General features: G+C 39.2%; 1 protein-coding gene across 10 annotated transcripts; it reads left to right on the top strand.

Annotated features, from left to right (window-relative positions):
* The first annotated feature begins 7,503 nt into the window (after positions 1-7,503).
* On the top strand, positions 7,504-17,798 carry LOC115676954 (pentatricopeptide repeat-containing protein At3g49710). Of its 10 annotated transcripts, XM_056305176.1 has the most exons (5): positions 7,504-9,999; positions 11,434-11,587; positions 11,740-14,943; positions 17,263-17,361; positions 17,533-17,798. In XM_056305176.1, the coding sequence occupies exon 1, from the start codon at positions 7,801-7,803 to the stop codon at positions 9,958-9,960; it is 2,160 nt and encodes a 719-aa protein (XP_056161151.1). In that variant the 5' UTR covers positions 7,504-7,800; the 3' UTR covers positions 9,961-9,999; positions 11,434-11,587; positions 11,740-14,943; positions 17,263-17,361; positions 17,533-17,798. The 10 variants fall into 10 exon arrangements, with proteins under 10 accessions (XP_056161151.1, XP_056161149.1, XP_056161152.1 ...); XM_056305174.1 differs by lacking the exon at positions 17,533-17,798 and having other exon boundaries at positions 17,263-17,515; XM_056305177.1 differs by lacking the exons at positions 17,263-17,361; positions 17,533-17,798 and having other exon boundaries at positions 7,504-7,686; positions 7,782-9,999; positions 11,740-15,652.
* Positions 17,799-18,696: the final 898 nt, after the last annotated feature.

Raw genomic sequence — 18,696 nt, 5'->3', positions numbered from 1 at the left:
CTTTTGCACGACCTGCTCTCTCCTCTTTACCCCTTGAAGCCCCTCTAATTCAAAACTCGAAACCCCACTTCTCGATCCTAGTCGGCGATGCCCAGTACCATCATCTTGGTTCGACAGAAGTGACATAGATAAATGAATTCGGCAGTGTCCCACGAACAGCAGATGAGAGAATGTATTGAACAGGTTGCTTAAAGGTGTGAGTCCCAGAACATGGATCTAAAGAATGAATTATAGTAGGGCTTGACCATGATGCGCCGGGGGGACTTAGCTTAATCTCTCTCTTCGGTGTCGGGTGAGGTGTTTTGTGCTGTCAACGACGTAAATTATAATATTCTTCCACCATCCCAACAAACGCGTGGGGTCCATGTCATCCCCCCTTCGATGTCGCTTTCTTTTGAAGAAACTTCGTCGAAGGCGTGACGCTGAACGACCTATTAAAAAAGAAAGCAAAGAGATCGTCACCGTCGAAGTCGCCGTCCAGGGAAACCAAAAACAAGCGGTTTCTTGGAACTAGGACAAGTTCGAACACAACGCTACTGCTGGTACTATGATGTGGTGGGTTGGCTTTGGACGGATCGAATCGAAACCCAAAGCGCACATCCACATCATCGTACTTCACAAGCTGAGTTTGGGAGAAATAAAAGACTCAAACAGCACAGGGAAGAGCTCTGCATTGAGAAAGCACCTGTTTCTAGCTTCTGGCGCTCGTTCCGAAGGTCTTCCACAAAACCATGGCCCGAAAAATTGCAAATTTCATGTCCTGGGAAGAAGTCGAAAACGTTAAGAAAGATACAATATATATACACACACACACCCACATAGGGTCGATCAGCATATCGACATCACATTAATTGTCAATGTAGTAGATTTGCAATCTTCCTTCCAACATTGGACTCCTGCTAGATGCTGAATCAGAAATTCAGTTTATGTAATAACACGAATTCGGATTGAACACTCCATTGTTCGATAAAGAAGGTGCCTTACCGAGCCTGAACTCACTATCTATCCACTGCCAAGATCGACTAAAACCGCGCAAAACCCGGAATTTGTCTTCTAAATCTAGACAGATATGGACCCTCCTCGCAGTCATGAAACAAATCGTGGGAAATGCTAGGTGTACCGGGGCAACAAATGTGCGACGGCGATATCATCTAGTGATTCACGCTCCCACCATCTTGTGCTAATACTTCACATTAGGAATCCAAATTGGACTGATGTTGGCTACTTGACATCCGCTTGATTTTTCTACCTCTGCCCTGCTTTTCTATCCCGGTTGTGAGAAACTGGCAGATCTGACCTATACAGTTCTAGCCTCAAGCAAAATGCACATGAGATGCAGCAGCTTAGCATCTTGCCAGTGGTCAAGAGGGAGCGATTAAGTTATTGCGGAACATAACAATCACGTAACACATCATTTAGTCGATGCAAATTAGACAACAGAATGACCATAAAAGCCCCAAATTCCGGAAGTAACCGTATATTAATGATGGTTACTATATGCACAATCTGAAATTCCACTAGCACTATCCGGTTTCACCAGGTCAAGAACATGAAGCTGACACATATTCAGTTTGAAAACCTGCGGATAAGATGAGAGAAACATGTTTGCTAAGTACTTCTACTTCATGGAAGCTAGAAAGACTCCCGCAAAATTGCAAAGCACCACAAAGAGATCAGCCCCCAAACAGTCTGATTTCACATGCCTCTCATTGTAGATAGAATATTGGGTGGTCAGAAGATGATACCCAACCAAAAGACAAAGCAATAAGCACTCACTGGAATAAGAATTGCGTGTCCAGAGGAAATAAGGGGGCTCTGGTGAGCCAAGATCTACAGAAGCATAGTGGAAAGGCGACTGGCTGGTTATAGATTAAGCACTTCAAGATATTAAACTGCTTTAAATCCATCTTCCTAACTATTTTGCAGCATATCAAGGCTATCCAAGTTCCTCCATGGAATTAATCCTACAATGACCTTATATCTTTCTCATCTCACATCTTCTAGACTATTCATCCAGTAATCGAAAGTATGACTCAACTTGTGACGGAAGAAAAGTCACACCAATGTCTAACCATGCTTTCGCTGACGAAAAAAAGCCCACTGAATCAATGTCAGCTCCAGCATATTACTGATCTTTCCTCCAATCGGCTAATTCGTCAGCCACTCCAAGACTACAAATTGCAAATTATGAGCTATATGATTGCTAGATACAGCTTAATCGCTGTTTCAAGGATTATTCGAACCATCTTGCCAGATCACACAGTCTTTAGTGCGAAATCACCCAAAGAAAGAAGGTTTCAAAAAACCTGGAAGGAGAATCAAATGCATGATCGTGGCATTTATATGACGCAAATAAACTCAATTTCCTTAAGCTCTCTACAGTGCTGCAGATAATATCATCCAATCAAGGCTCTAGCAACCAAATTGGGATATCTTCAGACTATCAGGAGTCTAACGAAATGGATAGCGAAGATAGCGCGGCGAGCAACAAAAGAATCCTAAGCTACAACTGAAGAAGAGCATCTACTTCATTTTCTCTGGATGTCCAGTGTGTTTAAATCAATTTCAAGATGAACTTTTTTTCAACATGACCCACAGTGCTGAACCTCCAGAAGAAAACATAAACTGAATTGAATCACACAGATCTAAACAACTAAGTACTGTAAACTTCCAGGATACAGATCCAATATCCAAAAGGAACAACAGGCTCAGAAATCATACCTTTATTCTACTTAAACTAGATTCACATGAAACATCACTGAACCTATGCCTGCAAATAAAAGGACAAGGAATCAACCATACTCGACTCTCCAAAGAAAAAAATCAACACATTAATAAAGCATTAATTAGACAAAAACTCCCCCAGAAGCCCTTGGAGTGAGATGTGGCTGTGCTCAACAAATCTTGACTCAGATTCAAAGACTTCGAGTTACCCTTTAAGTACTACTGTCTCAGCTTCTTCCTGCAGAGATACGCAGGACCAAGAAAACAAGAGCAAAGAGACAACCCACCATTAATGTGAAAGCTTTAGTTACCATCCAAAAGGACAATTTCCCAGATTTTAATTTCCTTCCATGAGCTAAGAAAAAGAACAAGAAGAACCACCTTGAACGTCAAAGACATCAACGTCAAGAACAGCAAATCAATGTTAAGGGTTTGGCAACCAAAAAAAATTCTCAAAAATAAAAAAGGGAAGTCTAACGTGCGGTAAACCAGGCATCCTGCAGTACTGCTAAACCTGCTCGAGGGGGGCAAAAATAATCGAAAAGAAGGAAAAGAAAAAACCAAGAAAAGCATGAATGATCACAATCAAAATGCGGATGGGGGACCACCCTGTTTTGCCGTTGATAGAGAAGGGAACATATTCGAGGACAGACAAAAAATTACCGCCAAGATATTATTAAACAGAGATAATTTAGAACAATGAATTTTTTTCTCTTTTTCCAAGATTCGATGCAAATAAAATAAAATCTCCTTTCCCTTTTTCCCCAAGAATCAATGCAAATAAATGGCGAGGTCGCTTTGGTCTTTTTCCCCTGATCGACTTGCATTTATGATTCATGAACTCTTGTTCAACGTGCGATGTGGTCACTCAACTTTCAATTTGTTCAATATGATTCCTCAACTTTAACTCAATGTGCAATATGATCCATGAAGTTTTAATTTGTTCGGTATGATCCATGATATTTTGGTACATGTTCAAACTGGTCCATGAACTGTATGAATATGTTCAATGTTGTCATTGAACGATAATTCGAAAACTAGTTTGAACATGTATCAAAAGTTTAGAGATCACATCGAATAAATTAAAAGTTTAGCAACCACATTACACATTGGGCTAAAGTTCAGAAATCACATTGAACAAATTAAAAGTTCATAGACCACATCGCGCGTTAAACTAAAGTTCATAAACCATTTATGTCATTTTTCCTTTCTAACTACGGGCGACCTAATTATATTAAGGTAAATTCGGTCGCATGAACATTTCTGCTAATATAATGAACTAAATAAAATGTGCGGGCATGAACGGTGCACCGTACATTTGTTTCTTGACCATTAAGTCAATTAGTATTTTTTATATGTGATAACTCTTTATTAATTTCATTTTTCTACTATTTAAGCTTTTATTTTATTTTATTTTATTTTATTTTTCAAGGTGCTGTTTGGGAGCTGGTTTATGAAGGAGGGTCAGGTCGATGTGGACCGGGACGTTTTTGAATCGGTCAAAATCCGCGGCTCCACTAAACGAGATGGATTTAAATAATTTGTGATTAGATTAGTTCCCCACCTAATACGAGCGGACCCCACTTCGATAGTTGGGCTTTTCTATTGAAGCCAGAGGAATTCTCTTTCTCGATCGCTTTCGTCCGTTTTAGATGTCCCCACTCGAAATTGAATGCACATGCCGTGCGCAAGCGACAAGTTGACTGGGTAGATAAACGCTCTGGAAAAATAGAAATAAATATTTAGGTCGATACCACAAAAAAAATTTCAAAATATTCTTATTGTGATACAAATATCTCAAATTTTTTTTTTTTTTGGTAACCCAGGGAACCCCCGCACGGCCGACAGCCGAGGAGTAAACCCTGGGGGCGACACGTGCTAGCCACCACACACGTGCCACCGGTTAAGTCACCTTGCGGCGCCCGGGATTCGAACACTCAACCTTTTGCGAGAGGAAGAGTGCGCGCTCCAGCAGCGCCACCCAGTTGTGTCACTAGAAACCCTAAATTCGCTCATTGTGACACAAATAGCTCAAACTTTTTTTATGTTATAAATAATGTCGAACTTATACCAGTGTGACAAGCATACCCTATATTATGTCACACGTGTATAAATTTGGATTTTTTCATTATACGGAAAAAAAGCTGGGGGTATTTGTGTCACTTTTTGTGTCGCAGTGGGTTTAGGGTTTTTGGTGACACAAAAAAGTTTGGGGGATTTATGTTGGCATAGTTTGGGATTTTTTTTATGGTATTTGCACTAAATATTTCATGGTTTAAGACAAGTCTTTATGGATTTGAGATGACATTTAAGGGCTATGATACATACATTAAATGATATGGCTTGTGTTTGCTATATGGCTTGAGTAGCCTGTTATGTGATATTATGGACTTGAGGTTCAACTTCAAAAAAAAGAAAGAAAAAAAAATGAGTATGAATTTTGAGAATGAGTATAAGATTGCCATCATCATGCAGTTGTAATCCTCATTGATGTTGAGGACACTTGTGATGGATGAGTTGATACATAGTAAATATGTGTTTATGATTCCATCCTCATGAGTTGGTGATAATGGTGCCTCGTCAATCAAGATGAGCTCCGATCAGGAGTAATAAACAGATACTTACATGTGTATATTGATGAGTTAGTATTTGTGCATTAAGAGATTAATATGTTCATCTATGTGCATTTGAGTGTCTAACTGAATGTCAGCTCATGCCATCCATCTTTATGCATTGTACACATGATTATAACCATATATATATATATATATATATATATATATATATATATATATATATTATGCATTGCATTATTTTAAACGAATTGATATAATGTGTTGGTTTCCCTATTGATAATGATATGTGATATGATTGTTACATGTTATCGAGCAAGAGTCCCACATTGCCTAGGCAGGGCGTTTTAGGCTTGAATATAAGCTTCGGGACCTCCCTCTACTGTCAATTATAGCTTTTGTTGGGGTCACTCTCTCCACCCTCCATCCGTGGTGGCTGGGCGAGTCCCCTACGGCCCAGGTGAATAGCTTTTGTTGGGGTCACTCTCTCCACCCTCCATCCGTGGTGGCTGGGCGAGTCCCCTACGGCCAGGTGATGAGGACTAGACATCAGTTGCACCAGCAGAGCAAGAGTCCCCTATCACCTAGGCAGGGCTTTCTAGGCGTTTATTGAGCTTATGCTCACCCCAAAATATTATACAGATTGGTTAAGTTTAAAGTACCAATTTATTCGATATTCTAAATATATGGAAAATTTAGTTGGTCATAGTTTTTCTCAAAGAATTAGCACAAGAAGCGAAAACAAATTTGAGAGCGTTTTGATTCCTCAGCCTTTAACTCTCATTTTGACCGTCTATATATTTCCCCCCAAGCTTTCTCAACATGTTGGAGACTTCAAATTGGTCAAAGCAACCATTGCAAAGGTTGTTTATAGTTCAAAATGTTCATTTGGAGCTAATTAATGAATCTTGCCCGAAATAGACCAAAATGCCTCTATGAACTCGCTTGACACTTCTTATGCTTAGCCAAAATGACAAACCCTATTTGACTTCTCCACAATGTATATCGGATTCTAAGATTTCAAACTAACTCCGAAAAAATAAAATCGATTAAGAGTTGGTCTTCGTTTCCAAGTAGGTGGAGTATTGTTCATCCAAACTTGACGGTTTTATTTGATCCCAATCTGTTCACCTTATGAATCTTTCCAAGTATGTTGTTGATGTGCTCATATTATCCAAGTTGTTCACCTTCTATTTGGCCCGTCCAAACACTTTAACGATCCTAATCTCCTATTTGCTCACCAAAATCCAAAGGTCCTTCCAACTTTATCACACTTCCCGCTATTATTCTCCATTCGCAAATTAAGGATACTCTCCATAGGCACGTACATGTGTTCTTGACATCATCTGCACATGAATTTATGTACGTGGAGAATATCTCGTTTGCATATTCAGATACATATATCAGTTCACACGTAAGATTTTGTCATGTTCAAAATATAGGAAGTTTTCCCTACACATTTATGATAAGAAAATTGAAATAGCTAACAAAAAATTAACATTATGTAAGTAAGTATATATATTAACCTTATCTATCTCTCGAAAAATTATTTGTCATACTTAGAGATTATTCGGGCAATTATCCATGACCAAGTTGCAAAGCAGTTGCATTGATGCGAAACTCATGAATGCATATATTTTTCGCCCATATTGAATCACTAAAAAGTATTAAAAGAAAAACACTTCCGTTCAGTGAAATGATAATCAATATAATGGAATGAAAATAATGAAGATTTGGAATTATTCATAGATTCTGCAAATTCAAGGAACAAAAATTAGCAAGAAAAGAAAATTGTGTTGAAATGTTTTTAAGTATATTGATTATCATTTCAATGGAGTTTGCTCCTCTCCTTACTTTTGAAGGTCTTAATTTTCATTTCTATGGAGTATCTTCAATTAGTTATTTTGTACATATTCAATCCATGGACGATGCGTGGATTCATAATTCTATTTTAATTCCGGTGTAGTTAACTAAACTTTGAATCTTTTGACTTTATAAACAACCTTGCTCGATACTTGCTAAAATTATAAAAAGAAATTTCCCTTTGAATTATTTTTCCAAAGATCAATGATCATTTTTCATGTAATGACTAAATCCCATAGAAATAAAATCAAAATCAAAATCAAATTGAAATCTTAGTAGATCATTTGGATATTATTGGCCTTGTAATTTTCCCTCTTGGAGGTTTTGGCGGGTGGAAGTCCATTCGACCCAAACAACGACCAACTGCTATATAAATGCAATGCAGTCGCTCAGCTCCGAACTTTCTTCAGAGGGTTCTCTTCGTGCTCCACAGCTGACAAAGTTCTTCATGAATTGCGTGAACAGATGCAGAGTTCCATCGCTTCTTTGATCAAATTAATGCTTACATCGCTGCTTCGGTTCTTGGGTAATCATCAAGATCCCCATATACGTGCTCAGGATCATTAAAGGAGGGTTTTTTTTGCATCTGCCCTGTTTGGTTTTATACTCTTTCTTGATCAGCACTGCTGGTTGGTGTTAGATGAACCAAATCTCATGGAACCTCCACAACTTTCGCCACCTCCTGAAGCACTGCATTGCTGAGAGAGACTTCTTGACCGGCAAGTCCCTCCACGCGCTGTACATCAAGTCCATCGTCCCTTCCTCCACTTACCTCTCCAACCACTTCATCCTCCTCTATTCCAAATGCCGCCGCCTCTTGGCCGCTCGCCGCGCCTTCGACCTGACCCCGAACCCGAACGTGTTCTCCTTCAATGCCATCATCGCTGCCTACGCCAAGGGGTCCCAGATGAAGGTCGCCCACCAGCTGTTCGATCGAATTCCCCTGCCAGATCTCGTTTCCTACAACACTATGCTTTCTGCTTTTGCCGATCGAGGCGAGATGGGACCTGCATTCTCCTTGTTTTCGGGGATGAGGGAGATGGGGCTTGACATGGATGGCTTCACATTATCTGCCGTGGTCACGGCTTGTGGTGATGATGTTTCTTTGATGAGACAATTGCATTCTTTTGCGGTTTCCAGTGGTCTTGATTCTTACGTTTCTCCGAGCAATGCGCTTCTAACGTACTACAGTAAGAATGGTTATTTGAATGAAGCAAAGAGGATGTTCGATGAGATGGGAGAGGCTAGAGATGAGGTTTCTTGGAATTCAATGATAGTTGCTTTTGGACAGCACCGGGAAGGGCTAAGAGCACTGGAGCTGTTCCAAGAAATGATTAGGAAGGGCATGTATGTAGATATGTATACTTTGGCGAGTGTTCTCACTGCATTTACCTGCTTGAGCGATTTGGTAGGCGGGCTTCAGTTTCATGCTAAGCTCGTAAAAACAGGGTTCCACCAGAATTCACATGTGGGGAGTGGCTTGATTGACTTGTACTCTAAGTGCAAGGGTGCCATGTCGGATTGCGAGAAAGTATTTCAAGAGATCGAGGAGCCAGATTTGGTTCTATGGAACAATATGATTTCTGGTTATTCACAAAACGAGGAACTCTCAGAGGAGGCTCTAGACTGTTTCCGCAGTTTGCGAAGAGTTGGGTACAGACCAGATGATTGTAGCTTTGTTTGTGCAATCAGTGCCTGCTCGAATCTCTCATCTCCTTCTCAGGGGAAACAAATGCATGGTTTGGTAATCAAATCAGAGATTCCCTCAAATTGGATCTCTGTTGATAATGCTCTAGTTGCAATGTATTCGAAATGCGGGAATCTGGGGGATGCTAGGAGGTTATTTGATAGGATGCCAGAGCATAATACTGTCTCACTTAACTCAATGATTGCAGGTTATGCTCAGCATGGATTAGGAGAGGAATCTCTTACTCTCTTTCAAGCGATGCTGGACATTGATATCCCTCCTTCCAGTATAACTTTCATCTCTGTTCTCTCTGCATGTGCACATACTGGGAAAGTTCACGAGGGCCAAGCATATTTCAACATGATGAAGGAGAAGTTTGGGCTTGAACCAGAAGCAGAACATTACTCGTGCATGATTGATCTACTAGGTCGGGCAGGCAAAATAAGTGAAGCTGAGAAGCTCATCGAGACAATGCCATTCAGTCCTGGCTCCATTGGCTGGGCCTCATTGCTTGGCGCATGTAGGAAGCATGGAAACATGGAGATAGCTGTTAAAGCAGCCTATCAGTTTTTACTGCATGAACCTGCAAATGCTGCTCCATATGTTGTCCTCTCAAATATGTATGCTAGTGCTGGCAGATTGGAAGATATGGTAGCAGTAAGAAGGCTAATGCGAGACAGAGGTGTTAAAAAGAAACCAGGTTGCAGCTGGATCGAGCTAAATCGAAGAACCCATGTATTTGTTGCAGAAGACAGTTCACATCCAATGATTAAGGTGATATATGATTACTTGGATGAGATGCTATTGAAGATTAGAAAGGTTGGTTATGTACCGGATGTTAATCGGTTTTCATTAAAGGAGGATGGAAAGGAGGAAAAAGAGATGGAAATGAGATTAAGACATCACAGTGAGAAGCTAGCAGTTGCATTTGGGTTGATTTCAACCAAGGATGGGGAGCCAATACTCGTGGTGAAAAATCTTAGGATATGTGGGGATTGCCATAATGCAATCAAACATATCTCTAAAATTACAAAAAGGGAAATCACTGTTAGGGACACCCGCAGGTTTCATTGCTTCAAGGAAGGGCAATGCTCTTGTGAGGATTACTGGTGATTAAAAGCATTTGATTATGTCCTTCTGAGAGTTTAATTGGTATGTAAATCAGAATAATAGTTATTTGTCTTGAATTCAAAAGCTAATGTCATGTGCCATTTGGTTATAGTCTGATTTAGAGCCTAATGATAAAGCATTGAGTTCTAACTTTTATGTTAACCGTGAATCATGATTAGTATATGTGCAAGATATTCAGAGTATTCCAGTGGTATTATATTGAGGTGCAAAATTGATGATAGTGGAAAGAAAATATAGGCTGCTGCTTTGAAGAAACATAACAGTATGCGAGTGAAAAATTTCGAGCATTTAAATCAATTTACACTCGATCTGATTCTAAATCTCGACTGAGTTGATTCAAACTTTTTTCTCTTTCCCAGATATCCTTTCTTATTGAAGATTAGGAAGGTTCACATTACCTATCAGCCTTGAAAGTTGTTGCCTCCCATGTTCACTTCCTTTCATCGGTCTGTTTAAGTTGAATTTATCTTGCGTTCTGTGATACAATTGCTGCTCAAGAAGTCCAATCTGTAGGTTGGGTCCTGAATGAGTATAAGTGCAGTTGTGAGGTTGCAAAATCTAAGTAAATCTATAAAAACAGGTTTCACAATTTCCATTACCCCAAGGGAAATACTAGGGGATGGTTTATCAGATTTTAAGATACTTATCTTTTGTTGATTGTTTTTGTGTAATTTCCTGGATTTTACCTAAGAATTCAATTGATTCTGACTGGTGATTCATCAATCTTCAAATGAGATATATATTACCATTCAGCTTTGTTGACTGGTCATAATACTGTTAACGAAGCTTCAATCATGCTAGTGAAATTGTGTGGGACCACTATCATCTGTGCTAAAAGTTTAAGCTATTAAATAAAGGCGTGGTTTAAATTTTATATACTTCAGCACTCCCCCTCACGCATAGGTTGGGCTTTGGCCTAAAACTAAAGCGCAAAATATAACTGGAGAGGCAACAAAGAGAACCTCGAAAAACTTGAACTCAAGACCTCCTACTCTAATACTATATAAAATTGTGTGAGACCATTGTCAACTATTCTAAAAGCTTAAATTGTTAGATGAAGGCCTGGTGTAATACTTAAATACTCCAACAATTTTTATTGCTAAGTCGCAATCAAGGACTTTTTTCCCAATGTAACAGCAACATGGTGTTGCAACTCGGGAGATAATTGCTTGCATAGGAAAACTTAGGCAACTGATCTTGGATTATTGGATTTATTTTTACCAATCTTCTGTTTACTAGAATGATCTAATTTGATCCAAAAGATGGCTAGGAGCTACTGTATCTAGAAAGTAATATGGTAGCAATCTGTCAAATGTTTTGGAGATCATTCTTTAATGGCCTCATTTCGTGAAGGGAAAACGGAGGGATGGTGTGGCACCATCAAGATCTATGGAAATGCTCATCATTGGGAAATTGAACTACTTAATAATCTTTGGCACTCTTTATGCTTTTCAGGGTATTGATGTGAAGAGGATACTGTGTTATGGTTTCACTGTAGCCTGCGACGATGATTTCGTCACTGTCAAATCAGCTTATTAAACTTCTAGAACACAACAGAAGTTGGGAACTCCCTTCTCCTCGGAAGATTTCCTCGAATGCTTAAGCAATGGTGAGAGCAAGCTTTTTGTCCTTGGAGAGTGTTTGGAGAGAATTCTGACTACAAAAAGATTTGAAGAGAAAAAGGGTGGTGTTAGCCAATAGGTGTTTTCTTTGTAAGCAGATCGAAGAATCTGTTTTCTCATCTCCTTTTTCATTGCGCAGGGTTTGACGATCTTGGAATGCATTTTTCTTGCTCGGGCTGTGGTGGGGTCTGTCAGAGAGGAACTTAGCTTGATGAGGGTTGAATTGTCCTAAACATTGGAGAAGCTCTTCCATTTGTAAACCCTGCTTCCATTTTCTTTGGATAGATGGCTTACCACATTACTTTTTCTGTATTTGTGGAGGTGCCCTTTAGCTGGTCAGTGTTTTTGAGCTGCTTAGATCTTTATGATTAGTTTTTTAAATGGGAGGCACCCCGTTGAAGTTCTCTGATATACCTTCTTACTAATCAAAAGAAACATCTAAAGCGATAATTATTGTAGAATGCTTACAAGATTTTGTACACAAGAGATTTCTTTGGACTTATTTTCTTCATGATTTAGATGGCAATAAGTTTTATCATTGTCTAGAGATCTATAAGATTTGAAAATTTCTAGTTTGAAGCTTCTCATGGTGATAATCTTTGCTACAATTAAATAGCGAGTTTAAATATTTTAGTAATGTGAAATATAGGGCATGTTTGTTGGAATTTAAACATACCTTTTTCCATTCTGCCAAAATCTAAAATACTATTCAAAATTTCAGAAAATTATGAAAAAACTATATGAGATCTAAGCGTCAACACTCGAGTGTTGTGAAAGTTTCAGGAATTCAGATGAAAAGTACTCAAAGTGAATGAGCCACAAGATTTAGATTAAGCAAAAAGCAAAAAGTAAAAGCCAATTCAGACAGTAGTAATCTTCACATCCTTTCTCCTGTTTGAATGGAATGATTAGAGTCTGGGTGAAGGATGAAATACTAAAGTTTTCTGCAGGGAAGTATAGAATTTAGTATTTATCTCCATCTTGGTTGGCAGTAAGTAGGTTTTCCACTGTTTTAGTTGTTGAACAATATGGGTTTTGACTACATTTAAGTTTAGCTGAATCCTACACAGGGACACACCATTACTATTTCTTAATTTTTCCTTACATTATGTTATATTCCTTCTAATTTTAATGTTAATGATTATGTATGTGTCGGGAAAATTGTGTAACATGGTTTCTAAGGCTTTTGCAATACCTCATATAATCGCTTCATGGGATTAATCAAACTGTTATTGATGACAGATTTAATTTTGCTCTCTACTAGCGTTTTAAAACTCGGTCTAGATTGACTAACTGAGAACTCTTTCTATGTCCGATCTGGTTGACCTGTAGGAGCAGAAGAGGTACTAAGTCAGTCATGAAGTGGCCAATTCACTTTGACTTGATTGGGCCGATTCTGAAGTCGTTCTTTACTTTCAAAATTTGGATACAAATATAAAGAGACTCTACACATTAATTGTTTTGTTCAACATCGTTACTTGTATATAATGATAGAGTAGTAAATCATAATAAGTTCCTTGAGTACCCAACTATAAGTTAGGTAAGTGCATATCACCTTCTATTTGTTTGAAAAAAAATCAAATCATGAACTTTACTTTCTACTTCTACAAATTAATTTGATCTTTATTGTCTTCGGTAATGCTACTGTTTGGAACTTGAAACTTCTGACCTCATTTGAATGGGAAGCAGACATCAGGCAGGTTCTTTTGATCTGTTTCCTTTTTAAACACTGCTTGTAGCCGAAAAATTTGATCACATAATTGATCTAGGGTATCTTTAGATATAGCAGAAATTTTCTTGATGTCTTGAAAACTCTTGTGATGGAGTATATAGTATCAGAAGCTCACCTTGTAAATACACCGGTTGTGGACCTGAGAATCACACACTTGATCGTTGCTTGGATCTGATGTTAGGTCTCCATACTTGAAAGAAATTATCTTATAATTGTTGCACATGTTAATAAGATATGTCACTGGAGGGCAGTAGTGAGGTCTAACTTGTTTAAAAATCACTCAGTGCCAATGTAATGGTTTTGCTTCTTTGAAAATATGAAAGTCAAGACACGTTAATCTTTCAATTTCTTTCGACATGTTGCTACTTGACATGCATCTTTTGCCACTGCATCTCTTGTTCAATTTTGCAAACCCTTTACTTGATTACTGGCGATGGACGACTAGTGATCACAAGCAAGGTAATGTAATGTTTTAGCTCACATTCAGCTGTTTGGGCACAGATGCTGGTTGTGGTTTTGGATTAATTCTTTCATTCTCATCCTTGCCATTAGGAAGTATAGGTTGCTTAGTATCGTCTCTTTCTGGTGAAATCGTAATTACCCGATTTGATGAGGGTGGGGACTGACCGCCGGGACTAGAAGGCTTGGACAAGTTACGGCTCCTGGTAGCAAGCTTGTAGGATATGGTGCAGAGGGCTCTAGTCCTCAGGCGAGAACACTATCAGTATGGATGACCTTTTAGAAAATGCTTACTTAGGTTACACTTACACCCATAGGACACGAGCATGGGGCTCATTATAGGATGAGTCAAACGGACCATATCTCGGGTGACTTAGGCCTAGGTCTAACAATCATCTCCGTTGCTTTTGCAGTTCTAGGTTCACATTTCGGTCATTCTTAAGGAAGTTCTCCTTCTATGGATTGGTTAAATTAGTTCGTTTTGATTATGTATCGTCTGTCTATTATAGATTGCTCGTTATGGCAATGGGGAAAGCATTATTCTGTTCTTTTGCTTTGTGGCTAGTAGACTAAGTTTAGTCTTTTTACGTTAACCCATTTAGATGTTCTGGTCCAAGTCATCTCACTTTTGGGATGGGGATTCATTATAGTGTCACTGTCACTTCTATGGGTGACTATCTAAGAGCAATGTGGCTCTATTATGAAGAGATCACTCTGAGCTAATTTTTATGTTTGATTCTTCTTTTTAATTGAAATTTTATGTATCTGTTTGCATTATTTACTACGACAATACAAAAGAGTTTCCTTTTTGTTGTTTTTTGACTGATTAAGGGTGATTCGTTTGTCTTGTTCCAGCTCTTCTGATTTAATAAATGGAAGAACAGAAATCTAGTCAATGATGCTACAGCTTATTGGTTTATCTAATGGAACTGACTTCTTAGGAGCGATACAATTCTTGCCAGGGACTACACTCTTCTAAGGAGCAATACAGTGGAAAGACACCTACAAGCTGGTTGAACTTTAATAGAGGGTGAAGAAGTCTGGTAGAACGAAGTGTTCACGAGGACTTGGAGAGACCATGATAAGGTGAACAGCTAGGTGAAGTCTTGATCCCGAATGTGCTTTGGAGGACCAATAGATAGCAAATCACAAGTCAGTTTCCGATGGACAATTTGGATAAACTCATTGGATTATTAATAAGGGCAACTCTCTGTATCAACTGTATAGGAGATACTTATCGCGTTTTCTATTAGCTGGATAGGAAGACGTTGACATCATTTGATTTGATTGGAAATCAAACAAAAGATTTGTGGCTAATGTCAAGGACTGGAATTCACGACAGAAGATCTGAGATCGAATCAAATAAGTTCTTGCCTATTTTGCTCAAGCAACCAGAGGAATAGACAATTGACAAAGGCAGCTAACTCTATTTAGAAAAACCTCACTCTTTCCAGGAAAGTCTAACTGTATGGGTGGCCAGATTTTCAGCTATTGTGTCTATCGACTCCAACGGCTATTTCATCTTCTTAAAGATTCTCCAACGGCTAATTAAAGGACTATATAAGAAGCTCAAATCAAACTGAAGGAGTGGGCGGCAAACTGAGAAAGCTATACCTCTAATCTTGTCACATGCTCTTTGATTATTGCAACGTGATCCTGCTCATTTGTGATTTTGTCTATTAGTATCTCTTGTTAATTGTAATCTGCATTTGAGAAGTATACAAGTGTAATAGCAGTGCTTGTTTATTGATAGTGGGATCTATCAGCTTAGGGTAGAAACAACACTTGCTATGTTGTAAAATCTCTTGAGATTACTAGTGGATTCTAGCCTTGTTGGTGGTTATTAGTCTGGGAGAGTGGACGTAGGCTTGGCACAAGCCAAACGCGCGTGAAATCTGCCTGCAAGATTTTCTATTCCTTTACTCATTTAAATTTTTATCTAATAGAAGCATTTGCATATGGTTATCAAACTGTTCATGCGTCTATCAAAGCTTAACTTGAATTATCCCGCGAAAATTTAGTTCTTTAAATCAACCTACTAGGTTGCATTGTTTGTCTCAACATGAATGCTCTTCCAGTGATCTATTCCGTTAACTTTAGCGAAAAAGCTCTCAATTACTTTTTGTGTGGCTTTTGGCTGCTGGCCGAGTGGCAAGGTTAGCAAATGGCAAAGGAGGTCTGGAGTTCGAATCTCTAGGACCTTGTTATTTGGAGAGAATTTGTTACAGTGTTATGTGATTTCTTCTGATTAATCAAGAGCTGCTGTGTGCCCGAAATCATATATTAGAATGCATATGCTTGTTCCTTTCCTATGTTGCTTCCACTTTGTTCCGCTCAATGCCCCATTTGGTTCTAGCATGTTTCCTTTCCAAGATGCCAGAGTCGATGGTTATGGGGATGCATAGCCAGTTACTTGAGAATACTCGGCTTCATATTATTAGTATTGGGGTTTTTTGGGGGACTTTTGAGGGATCTGCAATAGTAGAATAGACATGGGAGTGAAATTGGATGCAATTGCTAGCAGCAGGCGTTTGTAATTGTGTTTGCTGTATTTTATGGCCCTTCAGCAGTGTTTTGCTGGTTCTCTTGGATTTGCAGAACAAGTTTTGTGGGAGTCAAAGTTGCATTGGAATTTTGAGTGATGTGACTTGTGTGATGGTAAATTTGATGTAACCTTGTGGAATTGCAATAGTGAATATATTCCTTTTCCGGATCTAGAGGCAAAAGTTTTGAATTGAAACATGTGCAAGAGAAAGGTCATTAGAGAAATGATCATTAGCTAGTTATATGCCGATTCTTGATGTGTAGATGGGATGCATCAGATCTTTTCTATAAATTCTTATTTAAAAACCTGTAATGAGTCAATCTATCAGTACTCTTCTTTACTTGCCGCCTAAAAATGTGAACTAAATCTGTAACATCATCACTTCCCCGGAACCTTATGAGAAGGTCGATGGCAACCACGGTGGAAGATTCTAATTATAAGCATCAGATTGTGGATCTTGACAAAATCTCAACTATTTTCAGGCGTAAGATTCAAAAAAATGAGACTTGTTAGCCATTTGAATGAGACTATCTATATACTTGATTATGAGCTTATTGGCGATGCACAGCATGCCCCATCTTGGAAAGGATGTCTGCCACTTTCCATAACATAGACCTTTCGCGGGCCATGTAAAGTTGTTTGTTGAGCTTCACCTTTTACTCGTTTTCTTATCTTTTGTAGGAATGGTAGAACTAAAAGCTGGCCTTTAGTATAGCGTGGAACCAACTGATTGGGACTGGATCTTTAGAAATCATGGGTTGAGCACTCTTTTGAAAGTTTTCACACTCAACGTTTGTTTTCGAATAGTATATGGCGCGTTGGATGTTTGATTTTGATGTCAGATAATCGTAACAGTGGCATGAGGCCTTTTTACATTGACTATGCCTCTGGCTTTGACTTCAGTAAGTTTTCTGGGCATTTCACAGGTTATGTCTTCGATCCCTGCAAATTGATGATCTGCAGGTTTTGTTTTCAGAAATGAAGAAAATTTACAGCAGCGGGCACTGAATCCCGTCATCTCGAAGGTAAGGTAATCGGGCCAGATTTGCTTTGTTCCGCTATCTGCTGAAAGGACCCAAGAGATTAATTTTCAAGATGAGGCATCATTTTCAGTTGTTACATGAATACTGCATGTCATTTCGGTCTCTTAAATAAGCAACATCTTTGATTTTGAAATTGCATCCTGCATTTTACAGACTACACAGGATATCATTCCCTGCAGTTGCACCAATTGAAGCTAGATGATCGTAGTAACTTCGCCAAGAAATGAAGTCAAATTGGTAAAACACGTTTGGGCGAATATTGTTTGGTCTCATTTCGCTTCACTCGAACGCAGTTCGCTTTTGAACTCGTGCAATGGTGAAAGTGTCTAATGTTACCAGTGTCAAAACTGTAAAATGATTTAAGTCGAGCAAGCATGTGACATGGTACTTCACAATCGAATTGCTTGTTACACGGGTTCTATCCGAGTCCCAACTGTCACCGAAGTCGACTGCGACCGAATTTGGTGGTTCATGTGACTACTCAACTTGCGTTGGATCTTTTCAAGGAAAAAAAGCAAACGTTGCCTCTGCTTTATAATCACTCCTAATGGTATAAGAGAACAAATTAAGAATGTACAGAGCTCATCGAAAAGAGTCATGCTACAATAATTTATAGATTACAGACCACACGGGGAAAAGTCAAATACAAAGCTGCCCATCATGTAGAACCATCTAGAGAACACAGGACAAACACCGAGAAGTCAAATACAGAGTCGTGCAATAACAATCTGGAAGTGGGTGGACTCCATTTTCTTAATATTTTTGGTGGTTTTTGTTTTTGAATCACACACAACACAACCGCTAACACACGAAGAAGATGGACGGATCGCAGCAACACTCGTCGATGAGGCAGCAGCAACACAGAGCCGCAAGGCTGCAACCAACCAACAACACATCACCAATTAATTTCCATCAACCATATGAACATGAAAACCTTTCTGGCCAAGAACAAAATGGAAAGAGAGAGAGAAGAGAGAGAGAGAGTACCATCCTTCAAGAAAACCCGTCTCTCTCCTGGGAGGAGCGGCAGCGTAGTACTGTGGAGGTGCTTGTACAGGAGGCCCTTGATAATACCCTGCAAAACCAACCCCCACCATACCAGATCAGACATGAACACGGTGGAGAGAGAGAGAGAGAGAGAGAGAGAGAGAGAGAGAGAGAGAGAGAGAGAGAGAGAGTACCTTGGCCTTGAGCAGGGTAAGGATAAGCATACTTGGGGGGTTCGTTCATTTCTCGCGACTTGGAGGAGACCCAAGAAAACTTTCGCAGACTGCTTGCGAGCTGTGGATGAAATGGCAACCGAGATATGATTGCTGC

The sequence above is a fragment of the Syzygium oleosum genome, unplaced genomic scaffold (genome assembly GCF_021117445.2).
Source record: "Syzygium oleosum isolate NSW1041296 unplaced genomic scaffold, Sole_v2.1 Sole_v2.35, whole genome shotgun sequence".
Lineage (NCBI taxonomy): Eukaryota > Viridiplantae > Streptophyta > Magnoliopsida > Myrtales > Myrtaceae > Syzygium > Syzygium oleosum.
The sequence above is the reverse complement of the archived record's forward strand: the minus strand, read 5'-3'. Positions and strand labels throughout refer to the sequence as shown.

Coding starts and splice junctions, on each gene's coding strand:
- LOC115676954 (XM_056305176.1), top strand. CDS start 7,801: ATGAACCAAATCTCATGGAACCTCCACAACTTTCGCCACCTCCTGAAG.